Consider the following 17,254-nt stretch of genomic DNA (forward strand, 5'->3'; position numbering starts at 1 on the left):
TTTCCTATGCACAGACTAGGATGCATTTTTCTTAACTCCTGTGAGGACCCCAGTGAACTTACTGAGACTATCACAGATGACATGAACTTCTGTGAGAAACTTGTGACGACAGCGAGAACCATCCGCATGTTTCTCAAGAACAAACCTTGGGTTATCGCTGAAGTTAATGCTTGTTTGAGCAAGAAGAAACTTGCATTCCTGCAGAAGGATTACTGCACCCTCAGGGTGACTAATAAAGAACTGCACTCTTCCATGGCCAAGTGTAAATGGTCGCACAGTTTGAACAATAAACTATACCGTATTTTCCGGTGTATAATCCTCACTTTTTTATTGGCAAAAAAGTTAAAAGTTTGGGTTGCGGTTAATACATGGGTATAGAAAAAAAAAATCAATCTTAAAAACGATCAATGCTGAATTTCAATTATATTCCAAATGAACACCTTTCAGCAGAACACAATGAACACCATTAGTCAGAATTGCTGTTACACTAAATTTCGAAAATCGGTTCAGGTTAAGAGTTTGTACAGCGTCTTGTTAACTGTGTGCAGAAATTAAATAAATGAAAAAACTGGAGATGCCCAGAGTTTCGGTGTGCGGCATATATAGAGCCTCGCGGCTCTGAAAACGCCATTAAACACAAAAGAAGAACACCTGGTCTCACATCAAAAGAAGAATTATTATTCACAATAGCTAGAGTCTTTGGCGAAGACACTTGCAGATCGAGTGTATAATAACTTCATTAACACTCCGAATAAAGCAAAGAAGAAAAACAACAGCGAGAGCGTCCTTCACGTGAAGCCGTGCACCAAACCTCTCATAACTCACTCTCAGCTCTACCCCTTTTTGTCCCACGTCCATTTGAGGGAAAACACACCAGTTACATTCGACAAGCAAACAGATGCTATCCGGTCTCTGGAGGGAAAGGACCACTGCAAGTCTCATAATGGAGCACCTGCCTCAAATAAGCTTGCATGCAATGTAACGATCAACACGACTGGTCACGAGAAGGACCGATTCCCTGTTATGTCATGCTCGCCTGCATCACAGATGGTGGCAAGCTTCCCACGTTTGTCCTGTTGAAGAGGAAGACAATGCCCAAAGACAAGTTTCCAGCCGGCATCATTGCTTGTGTGCAGCGGAAGGGGTGGATAGACAAGGGACTAGTCCAGGACTAGGTGTGTACAGTCTGGAGTAGCCGGCCGGATGGTGGTCTCGCTGGACGACGGAGCATGCTAGGCCTGGACGCGTTCATTTGTGACAAGATTGACGACATCAAAGCGTTGCTCCATCGAACCAACACCTATCTTGTCATCATCCCAGGCAGGATGACATCGCTCCTGCAGCCCCTCGATCTGTTCATCAACAAGTTGTTCAAGTACGGACTTCGTCGTTGCTGGTCCTACTGGATAATGAATGGGGAGAAGACCTTCACTAACAGTGGGAGGATGAGAAAGGTAGACCTTCTGGATCGTCAAGGTGTGGGAGGAGATACCGTCGGACATCATCAAGTGAGCATTTCTGAAATGCTGCATCTCCAACATGGACATCACAGAGGACGACATCATTTGGGAGGAGGAGGCTGCAAATGATGGTGACAATAATGGGGACTTGCTCTACCCTGATTCAGACAAAGAGTTATATGCTATCTTCGACAAGGAAAGCATTGAAGAGGATTTCCTCAGGTTTCGCTGAAAAACTTCATCAAACACAAATGGCCCTTTCCAGGGTCACAGAGCCACAATAAATTTGTATGACACGAGTCTGAATCCCTTTTCTTCCTTTTTCTAGCAGCAAAAAAAATAAAAATAAAAAAAATCCCATTTATAATATTAAAAAAAAGAAAGAAAAATAAAAACTTCCTGGTATCCTATCCTCTCCAACTTTTAAAAAATGACAATAAGACTGTTAGACAAAATTAAGCGGACATGGGAGGAAGCATGTTGATACCTCCGTCGCTTTGTTCCATACGAAGTTAATGTTGAAACGTCTTTAGATCTTGGTCAGAAAATAAAATGATCAATATATTCATTTATTTTGAGGGTGAAAACCATGGGTGCGGTTCATACAACGGAAAAGTTTTGTTTTTTTAGGGTGAAAAACAGGGGTGCAGTTAATACAAGACCGCAGTTTATACACCAGAAAATACGGTATATGATTGAAGAATAACTATATGATGGTGATGCTCGTAACGCTTGGAGGGGACTTGGAAATATTGTGGGCATGAACGAGAAGGTGAAGGATGGTAGATTTCCCATTAATGTTCCTGATTACAAATTTGCGGATGAATTGAGTGACTTTTATGCGAGATTTGATGTTGCAGGTAAAAATGTGAGACTGTCTGTGAGAATCTAGATGCTCAAGCACGTGCCATACCAGTAATTCATGAATCCAATGTCGAGAAGTGCTTTAGGGGGTTGAGTAAAAAGGAGTGTGGTCCAGATGGCATTACGTCTTGTATTTTGAAAGAGTGATGCTTCAAACTTAATAATGTTTTCACTTCATTGTTTCAGTTACTTTTAATTACGCTTACTGTACCTATTTGTCAGAAACAGTCCATCATTAGTCCTGTGCTAAAAATTGTTCACCAAAGGCAGCTCAATGATTATAATAGACCTGTTGCTCTTCCCTAAATCCTGCACAAATGTATGGTAAAATTGAGAGTGAGGTTTATAACATTAGATGTAGCTTCCAAGTTGGATCCTTTGCAATTGGAATACAAAGCAAGACTTGATGTTGAAGATGCATGGCTCAGTTTGCTTCATCTAATCACAAGTCACCTTGACCAGAATGGATCCTATGTTCATGTGTTATTTATGGATTTATTATCAGCCTTTGACACGATGCAACGATTTACCTTTCTGAAAGTGTTGAGTGATGTGTGCCTAAACCCCCATACCATACTCTGGTGGAAGGTTTTTCACTAGATCATCCACAGCAGGTGAAGGTGAATGGTGGTTTATCAATGTTAACGGTTCCTCCTGATGACTCCATCTTTGCTCTTAATTTCTTCAGGTTCCTTCTTGGTCTTCCATTTCATTATGTTTGTACCATATCCTGATGCTGTGTGGACTGTGCTTCTCCGCCGACAGACCTCTGGTGGCTTGTACATGTTGCTGCGTTTGAGCCTGGGGAGTAACTGCTGAAATCTAACTGTCCGGATTCTTCTCGACATCTTTGTTCTTTGTTCCCTTCACATATTTTTCCAACTTTCTTTTTTTCAATTTTTTTTTCACAATTCGCTTCATTCATTGTAATTCTTGCTTTTTTTCCTCTCTCTTTCATCTCTTTTACTCTCTATTCCTCTCTTTCGTTATCTATCTCTCAGGAGAAGTGAATTTCTGCAGAAAGATTTCTGTAAGGCTCACTTGGCTGCATTTGGATGGGTTTGAGGGTTGTGGAGTAGCAGCTGAAACCTGAATCCGATCCAGGTTCCTCCTGATGACTCAATCTTTGCTCTTTACTTCTTCAGGTTCCTTCTTGGTTTTCCGTTTCATGATCAATCTTGCATAATGGTGCTCTACAAGGCTGTGTATTATCACCTCCACTGTTCATTCTGTACACCAAAGGATAAGTGGCTCTCTAATAAGCTAACTCTCAAATATTGGAAATCACCGCAATCCGGTCTCCGAACCTCAGAGAGTGCTGCAATACGGATTTCCAAACGCTTGAGCTCAGATGATAACAGAGACAGGTGATCATCCTCTCTTAGGGATAGGACATTCCAGGCACCCACCCGAAGGGACCGCCTCAGGTTAACCCAAGGAGACTGCCGTCTGATGGACGACACCTCAGCACCACTCCGACACACTCTCCTGCAATCTGATCTAGGGAGGTTACCCCGACGTTTCCCTCCTTTCATCAAAGATTGGGGGTCCCGAAGGCTTTGCCCCAATCCCATCATCCGGTGAGCTGCCCTGCGAAGGGAAGCTGCACAGGAGGTACTCCCACGGAGTGGGTTTTCAGATTTTTTTGCGTTTGTGTGTTTTGCGGAATGAAGGGTTTTTCGGTGGCCTGAGTGCAAATCCTGCCACCAACCTCCTAATAAAAAAGTAACCCAACTGCAGGAGGACGTCCACAGACACAGTTGGGCACTAGATATGGATGGCCGTTGGCTCACAAGGAGCTCCTCCGCCCTTTGACAGGTTTTGTTTTTAATCCTGCTGGGTGTCCATATCCAAACACCCTCCTCACCAGAAAACCTGGTGGGGGAGACGGTTTAGTCGCCGACAACCCGACCATGGAACAGGTTCGTACAGGTTTACATGGTCCCAGTAGCAGGTCAGAGATCTGACCTGACCTGACATCCATTGATGTTGATGAGTGTTTTGTCATTAATTTGGTTTCTTGGTGAAGTTATCTAAATGTATGGAATACATCACGATTGAGAAAGGTCATGACACCAGCATTTGAAGTGGGTGAACCTTCAATCTGAATGGGGTTTCTCTATTTGCGAGCGCTGCAAAGAAAGATAATGCATGTATGTACCGATGAAAGTCATTCATTGAACGGTCTTTTTGAAAAAGTGTCATCAGGGAAGACCCTTTCCCTCAATGCTTCTTATTCTCCAACACCTCTTCCCTTTCTAAGGGGTGAGGTCCGATGGCACCACGCTTCTGCCCTGCCTTGACCAGGATATTCCTTCAACTCCCTCTGTCCTCAGCCAACTTTCTCCACTCTCCAGCCACCCCTACCTTATGGATATCCCTCCTCACACAATCCTCCCATCTCAACCGCAGTCTACCTCTTTTCCTCCTACCTTGCTCCCTCAATCTATCTGCTCTCTTTGCCATTCTCTTTACTCCCACCCGCACCAAGTGGCCAGCCCATATCAGCCGGCATTATATCAATCTCCTCGTCAAACTCATCTGCCCACTAATTTCCTCCCTCAGTTCATCCATCCTCCTTCTATCCACCCTCTTCACTCCCACAATCCTCCTGACCCCACTGTTTTTGCAAACCTGCAGCCTCCATCGTTGTCTCTCTGTCAGTGCTACCGTCTCCAAACAGTCAAGGTAAGCCGGCATGACACATGACATCAGAACCTTCCCTTTCAATCTTTTTGAAATCTCTCTTCAGAATAATATTTCTTTTTAAGAATAATATTTAGAAAAAGTAATTTATACCACGTGTAATTTGAGTGCTCCATTCAAATTCTTCGCCATTTTGTTGGCGATCTTCCATATTTTTCTTGTTATTCTTGTTGATTTTGATGCTTTATGTTTCCATGTATGATGTTTTCAATTTACTGTCACTGAAGAAGAATTTCCCTGGATATGTAACAATAAAGATAAGTCATTACTTAATCATGAATGCGATTTTTTTTAACACCCAGACAGGTCGTGAATGTACAGCTGTAAGCAGGACTGTCCTGCTTTTTCTTTAAAACCAAATACAACAAGCTGGGACACCATTTTGAAAATGGAAGCGTATTACAAATTCTGTCGATCAGCCTACATACAAAATCAGTGGACCCGAAAGATAATCTTGAGTCTGTGTTCCTGTATGCAAATGTATTCGTGGAGTTGAGTGCATGTTGGTTTGGGAACCTGAGCGTGTGTGTACGTTTGTTCAAACAGGCAAGCGTGGGTGTGTTTGTGCGATCGGACATGCTAGCGTTTGTGTGGTCAGGTACATGCACTCGTTTTCATTCAGAAGTATGAGTGCCCCTTCATGCAAGTACACAAGTACATTCAAGCAAGCATGTGGAAGTCAGTGGGAAAGTGTAACACGCTGTTTGGATTGGATGGGAAGAAGTGGAAGTCAGGATATTGAAATGCAGTAGATTCGTGTGATGGAACTCCTGGCAGAGTCCTTTTTTGAGAATTATTACTGCTATGTTGATCCTACATTCATAAAGTTGGTGAAATAGGAATTAGCAGATGAGATGTCCCATTGTTATGGGAGAAAGTCAATCTGTGACATGCCTTCCACGCTTTCACAAAGCGGTTGGAAAGTAGTAAGGCACGTAGTATCAAATATAGATATCAAAAGCATGGATATTTTCACTTTTGATTGAAATGAGCAAGAATGAAAGGCATGAGTATATGAGGAGGTGTAAATAGGAGTCAAAAACTGCTTTTTGTTCAGGAAAATGCAAGAGCAAGGAAGGACAAAGAGCACAGAGGGTGAGTTTCCTGTGGAGAGAGACTATAATAGGACTGCAGAATGATGGTGATCGGATATCCCAGAATAAACAAAAAAGCTAACCTTGGATATGTGGGGCTCACGAGTAGATAGACACACAAGCCAGGAGGCGAAGAGCTGGTGATGTTCCAGGTCAACGATGTTCAGTTGAACGATGGATGTGCTGGGGTAAGTGGGACGTGCAGTTAGCATCAGCTCATGAGTAGAGCCTCTGGGCAGTGAGAAGGCTTCTGCTGGGGACACCTAGGGAAGTGTGTTCAATGTACAGTGTAAAAGCACACATAGAAAAGAATAAAATGGGCCAAATGATGACATCAAATACCAAAGTTTAACTGCAGTCAAGCAAAATAACAGTACTTTAGAGGCTTGTGATTTTTTTTTTTTCAAAATTCTATAATTATATAATAACAGTCAATATAAACACATGTCTAAACACATTATAGTGGAGATTGTATAAAAATTATTTGAAAGACAAAGATATCAATAGAAACCAATGTACTTGAATGTGAATCACAAGAACATTCAGACACAATGCATAAAAACGTAGAATATGTGGGAGTCATCCAACACCGGAGTAGTGGAGATCGTAGTCGGAGATTCAACGATTTAAATGAGGAGACATACGTGGTTTAAGGTCAACAACTCTTTAAGCTAAAGACATCTTCAGCTATCCATAGTAAAATCAAATGAATCCCAAATCAGGTATAGTTGAAGGTGACCTTGACATGAGGAAAGTCGACCATAATTTAACAGTTGTCGCTTCATCCTTAACCAAAATTTCATCACCAGAAAATTGCAGCCCTTTTACCATAAAACAATTTTAAATTCAACCATGCAGTGCAGAACTGATCACCAGAATGATTTCTTTTCTTCAAGTTGCTTTGGCAACCGAGAGGCAATACATCCCTTTGCTGTTGATTGCTTCAGCGTGGACAGGGTTTCAGCTCTTTGCTCTTCACGTTTCTCATGACGTTTGATAAGTTATTCAGATTACTCCAAACTGAGAGGCATCATTAGAAAACAGCTTACAACAGAAACAAAAGACATTGCCAGCAGCTGGTGATAAGAGCAGTAAATCACAATTGCACTGATGACCATTACAAACTTAGTTCCGTCAAAGAGGATCCCAGAAAAGTATCGCACTTGATTTGCATACTCTTGTTAAGGCCACTCAAAGGGTTCGTCTGAATGCTTGCAACTGCAAGGGTCTTTCGAGATCCAATGACCAATGTCTTCCTTTCTTAACAATCCCGAGACACCTGGATCAGATGATGTGATGGATATTACAAGTGAAGATTCCAGACGACTATCAGTTGCGAAATTGTTTCCTTGTTCAGTCCCAACCGACAGTTTCTGGTATGTGGTGACTTTGCGACATGCTTGTGGGCTGGAGTAAAAACTGCAAGTCAAACATTATAATGCGCAAATAGAGAAAAAGAAAAAAATTCATTGTAATGGTAACAGTAATGATTCACATCACAAGAAAAAGCACTCTCATGGAAACAGGAGAACGTACAATAAGTTGGATTTGCAAGTCGATGAAGAAAATTTACGACTTCAATTTAATTTATGTTTCATTTGGAATTCAGCACAGAACTACCATAGCTCTTCAGGAGAGTCATAATGGTTTCTGTATGATAACTAAAATGTGCTTCTTTAGTCCATTAAGTTTATTTACTCAGAGGCTCGAAAGCTTTGGTTTTTGTCAAATCTGTGCAATGCACAAGCAAGAAAGCAGAGGTTCTCCAACCTTTATTCTATTGGGGGAAATGCATACTTCCAGCATTCTACTTCCGGTGTTAAAAATGTTGGACTTTAACCTTTCTGTTCACATGTTCCCTCCATCTCACACCCTCTTCTTCAATACCAGCACACATTATGACAAGACTTCTACGTCCAAAATTTGCGGCAACCAGCACACAGACTGTGGCACATCATCCATTGCATTTTCTGTCGACAGTGCATGGCCATCATGCCTTTCAAGAAGAAACCTGAATTTGTCACTGAACACAACACTTGCCCAATGCCTCTGTGTCCATCAGACATGCCGATTTGACTACCATTGGTGCAGGTCTTGGCTGCTGTACAGGACAATGAGCACAGATCCCTGTATCACAGAGATGCTTCAAGATGGTGTTGACACTTACACTGTGAGGTCCAGGAAGTGTGTTTGCAGTATTCTGGGCAGTTTGAAACAGATTGCATAGATGGGTCATGCAAATATATTGGTCCTGAGCGGGAGTCATTATCCTGGCACGTCCACTTCTTGGCATATCTCTTGTTTATCCAGTGGCTTGATAACATCTTCGAAGGTGATAAACAGTTCCTCTCCTCACATATCTTCACCTTGAAACATGGCTAACGGAAGGCCCTGCATGAAGGTGTCGAATGATTTGATTGCTCTCATTTTCTTGAAGGTGTAGCACTGTTATGGATTGTTAAAGAATGTAATGAATGTGTTTTTTGGATGATACATATGCTGGTGTCTCAGAAAGATCATTTCAAATTTGCTCAGAATTTCTCATGCCACCTCTAAAAACTTAAGGGTACATGCATTGCACATGCTGAAATATTATTGCATGACAATTACGATGCGTAGAAAATTTCAATCAGGTGTTCTGCACACCCCTCATGCCAAAAAGGCACTTGGAATGAATGCTGGAAGAGTCCTTCAACAATAATATTATGAATTCTACATACAGTACATGTTCAGTTTTTTTATTGCATAGAGTATAGAAAGAGATACAAACACAGGGTGTGCCACAACGTTGACCTGAGTGTGTTGTGGTTGTGGTAAATTTGGCCATTTGAAAAAGTCCTGCCCCAAACCAAAGCGTAAACTGGAGGGGGAGCACTAGGGAGAGTGCAAAACCTCCGCCGCCAATACTGCTGGGTTACTCAAGTGAACCTTATAGCTTATTCATTAAATATGACATCAACAGTGCTGACAGTTATAGTTCTTTTCTCAATTTTTTTTGGGGGGGGGGGCGGGAAATCACTTAAAACATGTAGAAATGCAAAAGAAAGAAATCGAAATTTTGTTGAAAAAAAAGTTGCAAAAACTTTTTTATCTCTAACAATTTTTTTTGGGGGGGTTGGAAATCACCGATAACATGAAGAAATGCCCCCCAAAAAAAATTTTTCTCTAAATTTTTTTTTTGGGGGGGGGTTGGAAATCACTTAAAACATGTAGAAATGTAAAAAAAAAATTTTCTCTAAATTTTTTTTTGGGGGGGGGGGTAACAATTTTTTGGGGGGGTTGGAAATCACTTAAAACATGTTGAAATGCAAAAAAAAACTTTGGGGGGTTAATTTTTTTTTTGGGGGGGGGGTTGGAAATCACTTAAAACATGTAGAAATGCAAAAAAAAAAAAAAAATTTCTCTAACAATTTGGGGGGGGGGGACCAAGTCCAAAATTTAATGGCATGATCCTTGGACCATACCAAACCCCCCCCCCACCAAGTTTCGTCAAAATCTGTCGAGGAGTTTTTCCGTAATACTGTTCACAAACAAACAAATAAACAAGCACACAAACAAACTAGAGGGGGAGCACTCAGGAGAGTGCAAAACCTCTGCCGCCAATACTGCTGGGTCACTCAAGTGAACCTTACATCTTATTCATTAAATATGATGTCAACAGTGCTGACAGTTATAGTTCTTTTCTCCAACTTTTTTTGGGGGGGGGGGGGGTTGGAAATCACTTAAAACATGAAGAAATGCAAAAAAAGAAATCGAAATTTTGTTGAAAAAAAAGTTGCAAATTTTTTTTTTCTCCAACAAATTTTTTTGGGGGGAGGGGGGGTTGGAAATCACTTAAAAGATCTAGAAATGCAAAAAAAAAAAAATTTTTTCTCTAACTTTTTTGGGGGGGGGTTGGAAATCACTTAAAACAAGTAGAAATGCCCCCAAAAATTTTTTTTCTCTAAATTTTTTTTGGGGGGGGTAACAATTTTTTTTTGGTGGGGTTGGAAATCACTTAAAACATGCAGACATGCAAAAAAAAATTCTCTTTTTTGGCGGGGGGGGGGTAACAATTTTTTTTTTGGGGGGGGGACCAAGTCCAAAATTTAATGGCATGATCCTTGGACCATACCTAACCCCCCCACCAAGTTTCGTCGAAATCCGTCGAGGAGTTTTTCCGTAATACTGTTCACAAACAAACAAACAAACAGAAAGGGGTGAAAACAGTAACCTCCATCCATCTTCGAAGATGGCGGAGGTTAATAAATCAAGATTCCTCGGATAACAAACCACCTGTCGCTGCTGATGCTACTAATGTTGAACCAAATAGGTTTTATTTTTTTAACAGAGGACTTACTGCCACCAATAAATGCCCTAAAATATCTCTCACATTCTGTTAATATTTCTGAGCCAGGAGCTAATGTTCCTGCTACAACAGCAGTGTCTCCTTCCTTTGCACAAGTGGTCGCAGGGATACACCCTGTGATGTAGATCCCTCGTGCCTCCTTTTGTTAGCTGTTACATCGATACCCAATGTAATTCCCACACTCCATAGCACACACTACTTTATTCCTGTAGGAAGCCACGAAGTGACTCTCAGGCTGCCAATCCTTTGGTATCCTTTCCTCCTCCTACACCATAACCAACAACTGCCAAAGCCAATCCACTCCTCTGTACCCCAATATCTTCATCATCTCCACACCAACCTTAATATTTCACGAGTTTTCCCTATCTTAGATTGGGAGGTTGTGGCAACTCTGGGAAAAGGAATTCCTCTTGCAGGCCCTTGTAACTTTCTGACCTTTCCTTTTCATCCCTCCCATTCTCCACATTTAGCAGCTCCTCAAAATATTAAATCTCCTAACATTGTTATTGTCCTCTTTAAGTACTGTGTTTTATCACCCTAATATCCCCAATATGGCTTTTAGCCCTTTTCCTGGTCGTAGTCACCTCAAAAGTAAACTTTTCCCTCATTTCCATGTCCAACTTTTCATATCACCGTCTCCACACCTCCTGTCTCGTCTTTCTTTCAGCATTCCTTTCTCTCCACTTTTGCCTCCTCTTACCTTCTCCCGCTATCCTCCAGCCAGTTAGGCTGCCATTCATTAAAAAGCCTATTTCCTCTGTCTGTCTGCTGACTGAACCTAAACGTTGCACCAACATTACTAACTTTGGGTCCTCCTTTAGTTTTACCACACATCTTAGCTGCTGCCTCCAACAAGACCCCCGTTCATGCTCCTCCACTTCCCCTCCACTCCCTCTACTCAAGCCTGTCATCTCCTTACTCCTATAAACCTATTATTTGAATCTGATTACATTGGCACCCCATCTTCCACACCCTGATGTTCTTCCTCCTTTTCCCTTTCTGATGTCTCAGATTCTTGACCAGGTTCCAATCTCAAACCAATAACCTATGTTGGCTCATCATAGTCTCCTCCAGAATCACCGAGTAACACAGGATTCAACATCTATCGTTCTGCCTCATGAGGAAATAATCTAGGAGGCTCCTGCAAGGTCCACTTTTTGAAAATGATCATATGTTCTTCTTACAAAAACCCCAGTTTGCTCAAATGATTCCAAATCCTTCGCTGCTTTCCTCCTTCATTTCTGGTCCATGGCCTTTCCAACCATAACGTGATTGATATCCAACGATTTTACGACCTGCATGTCCATTCAATTCACCTTCAAAATCTACCCCTTCCCACTCTGGAAAATCTTTCAACAACACCTCGACACGATTCCACAACTCCTCTTTTCCCAATCTTGGCATCCCACTTGAGGAACATTACCCTGAAATGGCTTTCAACAACCCCACCCCCCCCCCACTCAACAATCAGCTTTGCAGACATCAGTTTCTCACTCACCCTAAAAATCACCACCTGCTGTGCCCACTCATTCAGAACAAAAAGTTATTCCATTCTTCCTGACCTTCCTTCCATATAGAAAGCCTGAAACATCTCACCGAGTGAACCTGCATTATTTTCTCTCCATCTTGTCTTTTGCAAACAAGTCCCTCCACCTCCCAACACTTAATTTTAAATTTTAACAATATGCAAGATTGATTATAGACAGTGAAATGGATTTTCATGGAAGAAATGGTGATCAAAACAAACTTTCGAATTTTGAAATAGCGGCAGGTGGTCTCCAATGGTCTCTGGTGCTGTTAGCCTGTTAGGTGCTAAAGATTCAAATTACTGGGGACATGACTGTTTGACAAACGGCTGTGTGACTCGAATTTTGTTCGCACGATTACAAAAAATTGGTGTCGTAAGTAAAGAATATGCAAGTTGATTGTAACAAGATCACAGAGGTTTTATGTCAAGAGCTGCAAAGCAAAGATAGCTGGTTGATCTGTAAGTGCCATAATAATACCTGTAATATATTCGGGTGTGAGACGTAGCAGTGTAGTTGGCGAGTTGATCGCATCCCATGCAGTACCTGGGGCACACGACTCGCTTGCCCCAGAACGCAGGAGATGTCAATGCGCTGCATGGCATGCACTTGCAGCTGCCAGCACATCCACGGACGGGACAACCAGCGGTCACTGTTCAGGGAAGGCAAGAATTAGGAACGTTGCTGGTGGAACTTTTCCCCATAAAGCTAAACGAGAAAAGCGATTGCATTAAAATTAATCAAAAAAAGTACAGATTTTATTTGGAGACATCAACAATAATTTGTGTCAATAAATAAATGGCACGACATTATGGTGCAAGAAAATCAATGCACAGCATGAGCAAAAATGTAAAAACAAAGAACAGGATAAAATAATCAGTATGAAATGGATAGTGGCCTCCCCCCGACCCCCCCAAGAGAGTGGAGTCCCAAGGTGGGTTTGTTTGAAGATCCTAATTGGTTGACAGGGTTAGACAGATTTTCCAGGATGAAAAAGAGGTTCCATTGATGAGACGAGCAGCTCTTATGGCTTGGGATGAAACCCTCACCATAATAGCTTTCAGACGGTCGAGAAATGTTTTTTTTTTTGTATACCTTGTCGAGGCTCGTGTGAGAGCTAACACACAACGCACAGCAAGGGGGCATGAGACAAGAGGGGCGGGAGTGGGAGGGACAAAACAGTGGGGAACAGACACATTAGGAGATCTGTGGAAGGGAGAGGGATGGGGATGGGACGGGGAACATGGAGAAGAGAAGATGGACATTACAGGGACTTTCAGGAACGAAAGCAGGGGAATTGAAGGAAGTGGGCTTGGGTGGATTATCGGGGGTAGAAACGATCAGGGATTTGGATGGGGGATGACAAGAGGTGATGGTGAACAGCTGTTTTGAAAGCCTGGAGGGAAGAATGGAAAAGAATAGAGTGAGGGAGTTTATTCCAAAGGCGGGAAACAAGAGGAATGAAAGAGTGAAGGTGAGCAGTGATTCGTGATTTTGGTAGTTTTACCAGAAGGGGGTTGTTGGCGGACCTTGAGCGCCCTGTGGAAATGTAGTGGGGACAAATCGCAGAGAGAGCAAGGGGGCAAGGCTGGAGAGGAGACGGTAGAAGACAGAAAGACCACCGACTAACTTGCGGTGATTGAGTGAGAGGCCCAAAGACTCAGCTTCATTGCGGGAGATGCCGATGATCCTAAATGCCCTGGTTTCGACAGCGTGAGGCCGAGAAAGGTGGGAGGAAGGAGCACCAGCACAGAGGGGAGAGCAGTACTCCATCCGGCTACGCACAAAAGCTTTGTAAGTGGTCAGGAGCTCAAGAGGGCCGAGGAAGGACTTTGCACGACGGAGGATTCCCAGTCGGCGACTGGCTTTTGAGGCGAGGTTGGAAATGTGACTTTCCCAGGAAAGGTCATGGCAGATAGTGAGACCCAGAAGCTTGAAAGCAAAGACTTCTTCCAGAGGATTGTTGAGAAAGTGGATGGGGGGGGGGTTTCTAAACGGTCCTTTCGAAGAGACATAGTGAGAGTGTGAGATTTGTCTGGATTGAAAGACATGTTCCACTTGTTGGACCAGTTTGTGATTTTATCCAGATCTGCAGTGAGCGAAGAAGCTGCTGCTTGCCGGTCTGAGGGATGACAGATGGTACGGCAGAGGGTGGAGTCATCAGCAAAGAGATATAGAGGATTTTCCAGAGCGACGGAGAGATCATCGATGAAAACCAGAAAAAGAACAGGGCCCAGAACGCCACCTTGAGGAACTCCAGCCTGCACAGGAAGAGGGGATGAAAGAACTCCATTTAGGGCCACACATTGACTGCGACAGGAGAGGAGATCTGCGAGCCATGAGTGGAGATGGCCTTGAATACCATGGGAAGAGAGTTTGGTGAGTAGGGCAGGGTGCCAGACTGTGTCAAAAGCACGTGATATGTCCAGGGATACGGCTCGGATTTCCTGTCTGGCATTGAGGACCTCCATCCATTGATGGGAGAGCAGAAGCAGCATATCCAGGGTAGAGTGACCTGATCTGAAACCAAATTGATGTTCTGAAATCAAGCCATTGGAGAAGAGGAAGGATTTCATGTCTGAAGCAATGATGGATTCCATAACCTTGCTGATGATTGGGAGAAGGCTGATTGGTGTGTAGTTACAGGGATCTGTTTTTGCACCTTTTTTATGCAGGGCAGTGATGTTTGCAGATTTCCAAGCAGATGGCAGATGACCTTGAGCAAATGAGAGGGTGAATAGAACAGAGAGAGTGTGAGCAAGAGCAGAAGAGCAGGCTTTGAGGACACGTGGGCTGATACCGTCTGGACCGGTTGCAGAATCTCAGTCGAGGTTAGAAAGCAAGCTCTCCACCTTGTGAGGAGAAAAGGACACAGAGTCCAGGGACAGTTGGGTGCGACTGGGTAAGGGTGGGTAGAGAAAGTGATGGGTTTAGGATACAAGATTTCGCTGCAAACACCGAGTTGAGGCATTCAGCTTTATCACGTGCGGTATCAGCAGTGCGGCAATTTGAGGTAAGGGAGGGGATGGAGGGGGAACATACACCAGAAACAGATTTGATTAAACGCCACCAGGATTTTGAGGAGGGAGAGAGGTTTGAGAGTTCAGACTTGAGATGAGAAAGATGTTGTTTTCTGGCTCTCCTGAGGGTAGAAAAACACTTGTTCTGAGCTTTGTGGAAGGAACTGAGATTGCCCTCAGTTGGGTTGGCTTTCCATGAGGCAAAGGCAAGTTGTTTCAGGACAACTGCCTCGACACAAGCTTCAGTAAACCAAGGGAGGGAGGAAGGGTAGAACAACTGAACACGAGAGGGGATAAATCTGTGCATGAGGGAGAGCAAGTTTCTTTGAAAGAATTCCCAGGATGAGTTGATGTTTGAGAAAGTAGTGATAGGAGACCAGTCTGTAAGTTTGATGGCTGCTCGGAGACCCTGCCAGTCGGCTTGAGTGAAATGCCAGACTCGACGGCGGTGAGGTGGTTCTCTGATGACAGCCAGAGTGATGTCCATTTTGACAAGGACGTGGTCAGAAGAACCGATTGGAGCGAAAGAAGAGCAGCAGATATTGTCAGGGAAATTTGTCAAAATCAGATCCAGAAGAGATGGAGTACCATTGGTTGAGATCCGGGTCGGGAAGTTGACCGATTGAGTCAGTCACAATGAATCGCAGAAAGCTTTTGCTGAGGTGCCATGACAGGTGAGAGAGGGACCCACACCTCGCCAACTGGCATGATGACAATTGAAGTCACCACATAAGAGGAAGAGAGAGTTTGGATGAGAAGATAGAAGATGGTCCATGTTTTCGGATAGTGAGGTGTCGATGGAGTCATCACTGATTGGTGGACGGTACAGTACACATATAAACACGAGGTGGGAGTGGAGGGGAAGCCGTAGCCAGAGGTATTCCTGTGGGTGTGGGGGAGTGAGAGCAGTGCATGGAGAGTGAGGAATAGAGTCTTTGATGAAGAGAACAACTCCTTCACCAGGACGAGGCTCAGGTCTGTCATACTGGAGGAGGGAGTAACCGGGGAGAGATACTTGGGAGTCAGACATGTCTTGGGAGAGGAAAGTTTCTATTAGGCAGATTATGTCTGGTTTGTCAGTGGCAACCTATATGGAAAGATCTGAAAGGTTTGAGAGAAGGCCCCGGATATTTGAGGTCCACACTTTTAATGAAGCGGTAAGGGAGGAGGCTTTGGGTGCAGAGGGTGGGGGGGAGGGGGAGGGTAGGACAAGGGACGAGGGGAGGGAGGTAAGGAGGTTTTGTTGAAAGAGTGTGGGGGATTGCAGAATACCTCGGGGAGGGGACCAAATGAGGAGGAGAAAAGGCTCTGTGGTGCTGGGGGAGAGGGGGGACAAGAGAGGGGGAAGAAGGCAGTTGAGGATTTGAGGAGGTGGAGTGAAGAGATGGAGGGGAGAGTGCAGTGGAGGGAGGCAGCTTGGTGGATGAGAGGGGGGACAACTTTGAGAAGGATGAGTGAGGGGGATGAAAGGTGGGAGAAAGGTGAGGGGGGAATTTTTGAGAGAGGTGAGAGGGAGGCTTGGAGGGAGAAGAGTGGGATGGTTTCTTTGAGAGTAAGGGGTGAGTTGGCACTGAAGTTGGAAAAAAAGAATGGTTGATGGAAAGCAAACATCCATGGCAAACTGTGGTTTTTAAAAGTTTTAGGTCAGAGATGTGATTTAACACAATTCTTGATGGATGCAATGAAGGCGAATTCAGAGAATGGAGAGAAGAAGCGCTGTAATAGTTGGATTTTTTAGGCAAGGAATAAAGGAAAGCTCGAAATGAGAGCAGTCTGTTAAAATAGTAGAAGAGTAGTGCATTCTGAAACAGTAAAGAGTACCACATGTGTGAGAGGAAGATGAAGCATTATAAGATCGTTTTTGTTGTTATTATTAATGTTTGAGAGAGTTTTCAACAGATTAGGTCATGGAAGTGTTGCAGAAAAAAATCGAGGAAGAAGACGAGGAGGAAGATAAGAGGAAGAAGAAGCAGAATCGGGAGAAGGTAAGCGTGTTGTTGTTTTTTTTACTTTTATTTTTTTAGAGATAAGAAATAGAGAGATTAGTTGGGAGAATGGGAGAATTTCGGAAAGTGGGGAGGATGGAAATTGAAGGTAATGGGGAGAAAAAACAAAACAACAACAACAAAAAAAAACGATGGAACACCGAGGGGAACGGGTTGGCCTCAAGCCTAGGCCAAGGCCTTGGCCTCAAACACCCGGTAAGAACGTCGACAAAAATACTCACAAAATAGCA

The 17,254-nt window shown here is 43.4% G+C and overlaps 1 protein-coding gene across 6 annotated transcripts in view; it reads right to left on the reverse strand.

The window, feature by feature from the left end:
- NPHP4 (nephrocystin 4) overlaps positions 1–17,254 on the reverse strand; it is a 571,934-nt gene that overhangs the window by 15,329 nt on the left and 539,351 nt on the right. For all 6 annotated transcript variants that reach the window (XM_085876134.1, XM_085876135.1, XM_085876132.1 and 3 more), the window contains 2 exons: positions 12,479–12,650; positions 6,208–6,387 (listed from right to left, as the gene is read on the reverse strand). In XM_085876134.1, the coding sequence (XP_085732260.1) occupies positions 6,208–6,387; positions 12,479–12,650 (352 nt within the window). The remainder of the gene's footprint in view (positions 1–6,207; positions 6,388–12,478; positions 12,651–17,254) is intronic.

The sequence above is a fragment of the Eptatretus burgeri genome, chromosome 4 (assembly GCF_056783735.1).
Source record: "Eptatretus burgeri isolate ZD-2024b chromosome 4, Ebu_testis_v1, whole genome shotgun sequence".
Classification (NCBI taxonomy): domain Eukaryota; kingdom Metazoa; phylum Chordata; class Myxini; order Myxiniformes; family Myxinidae; genus Eptatretus; species Eptatretus burgeri.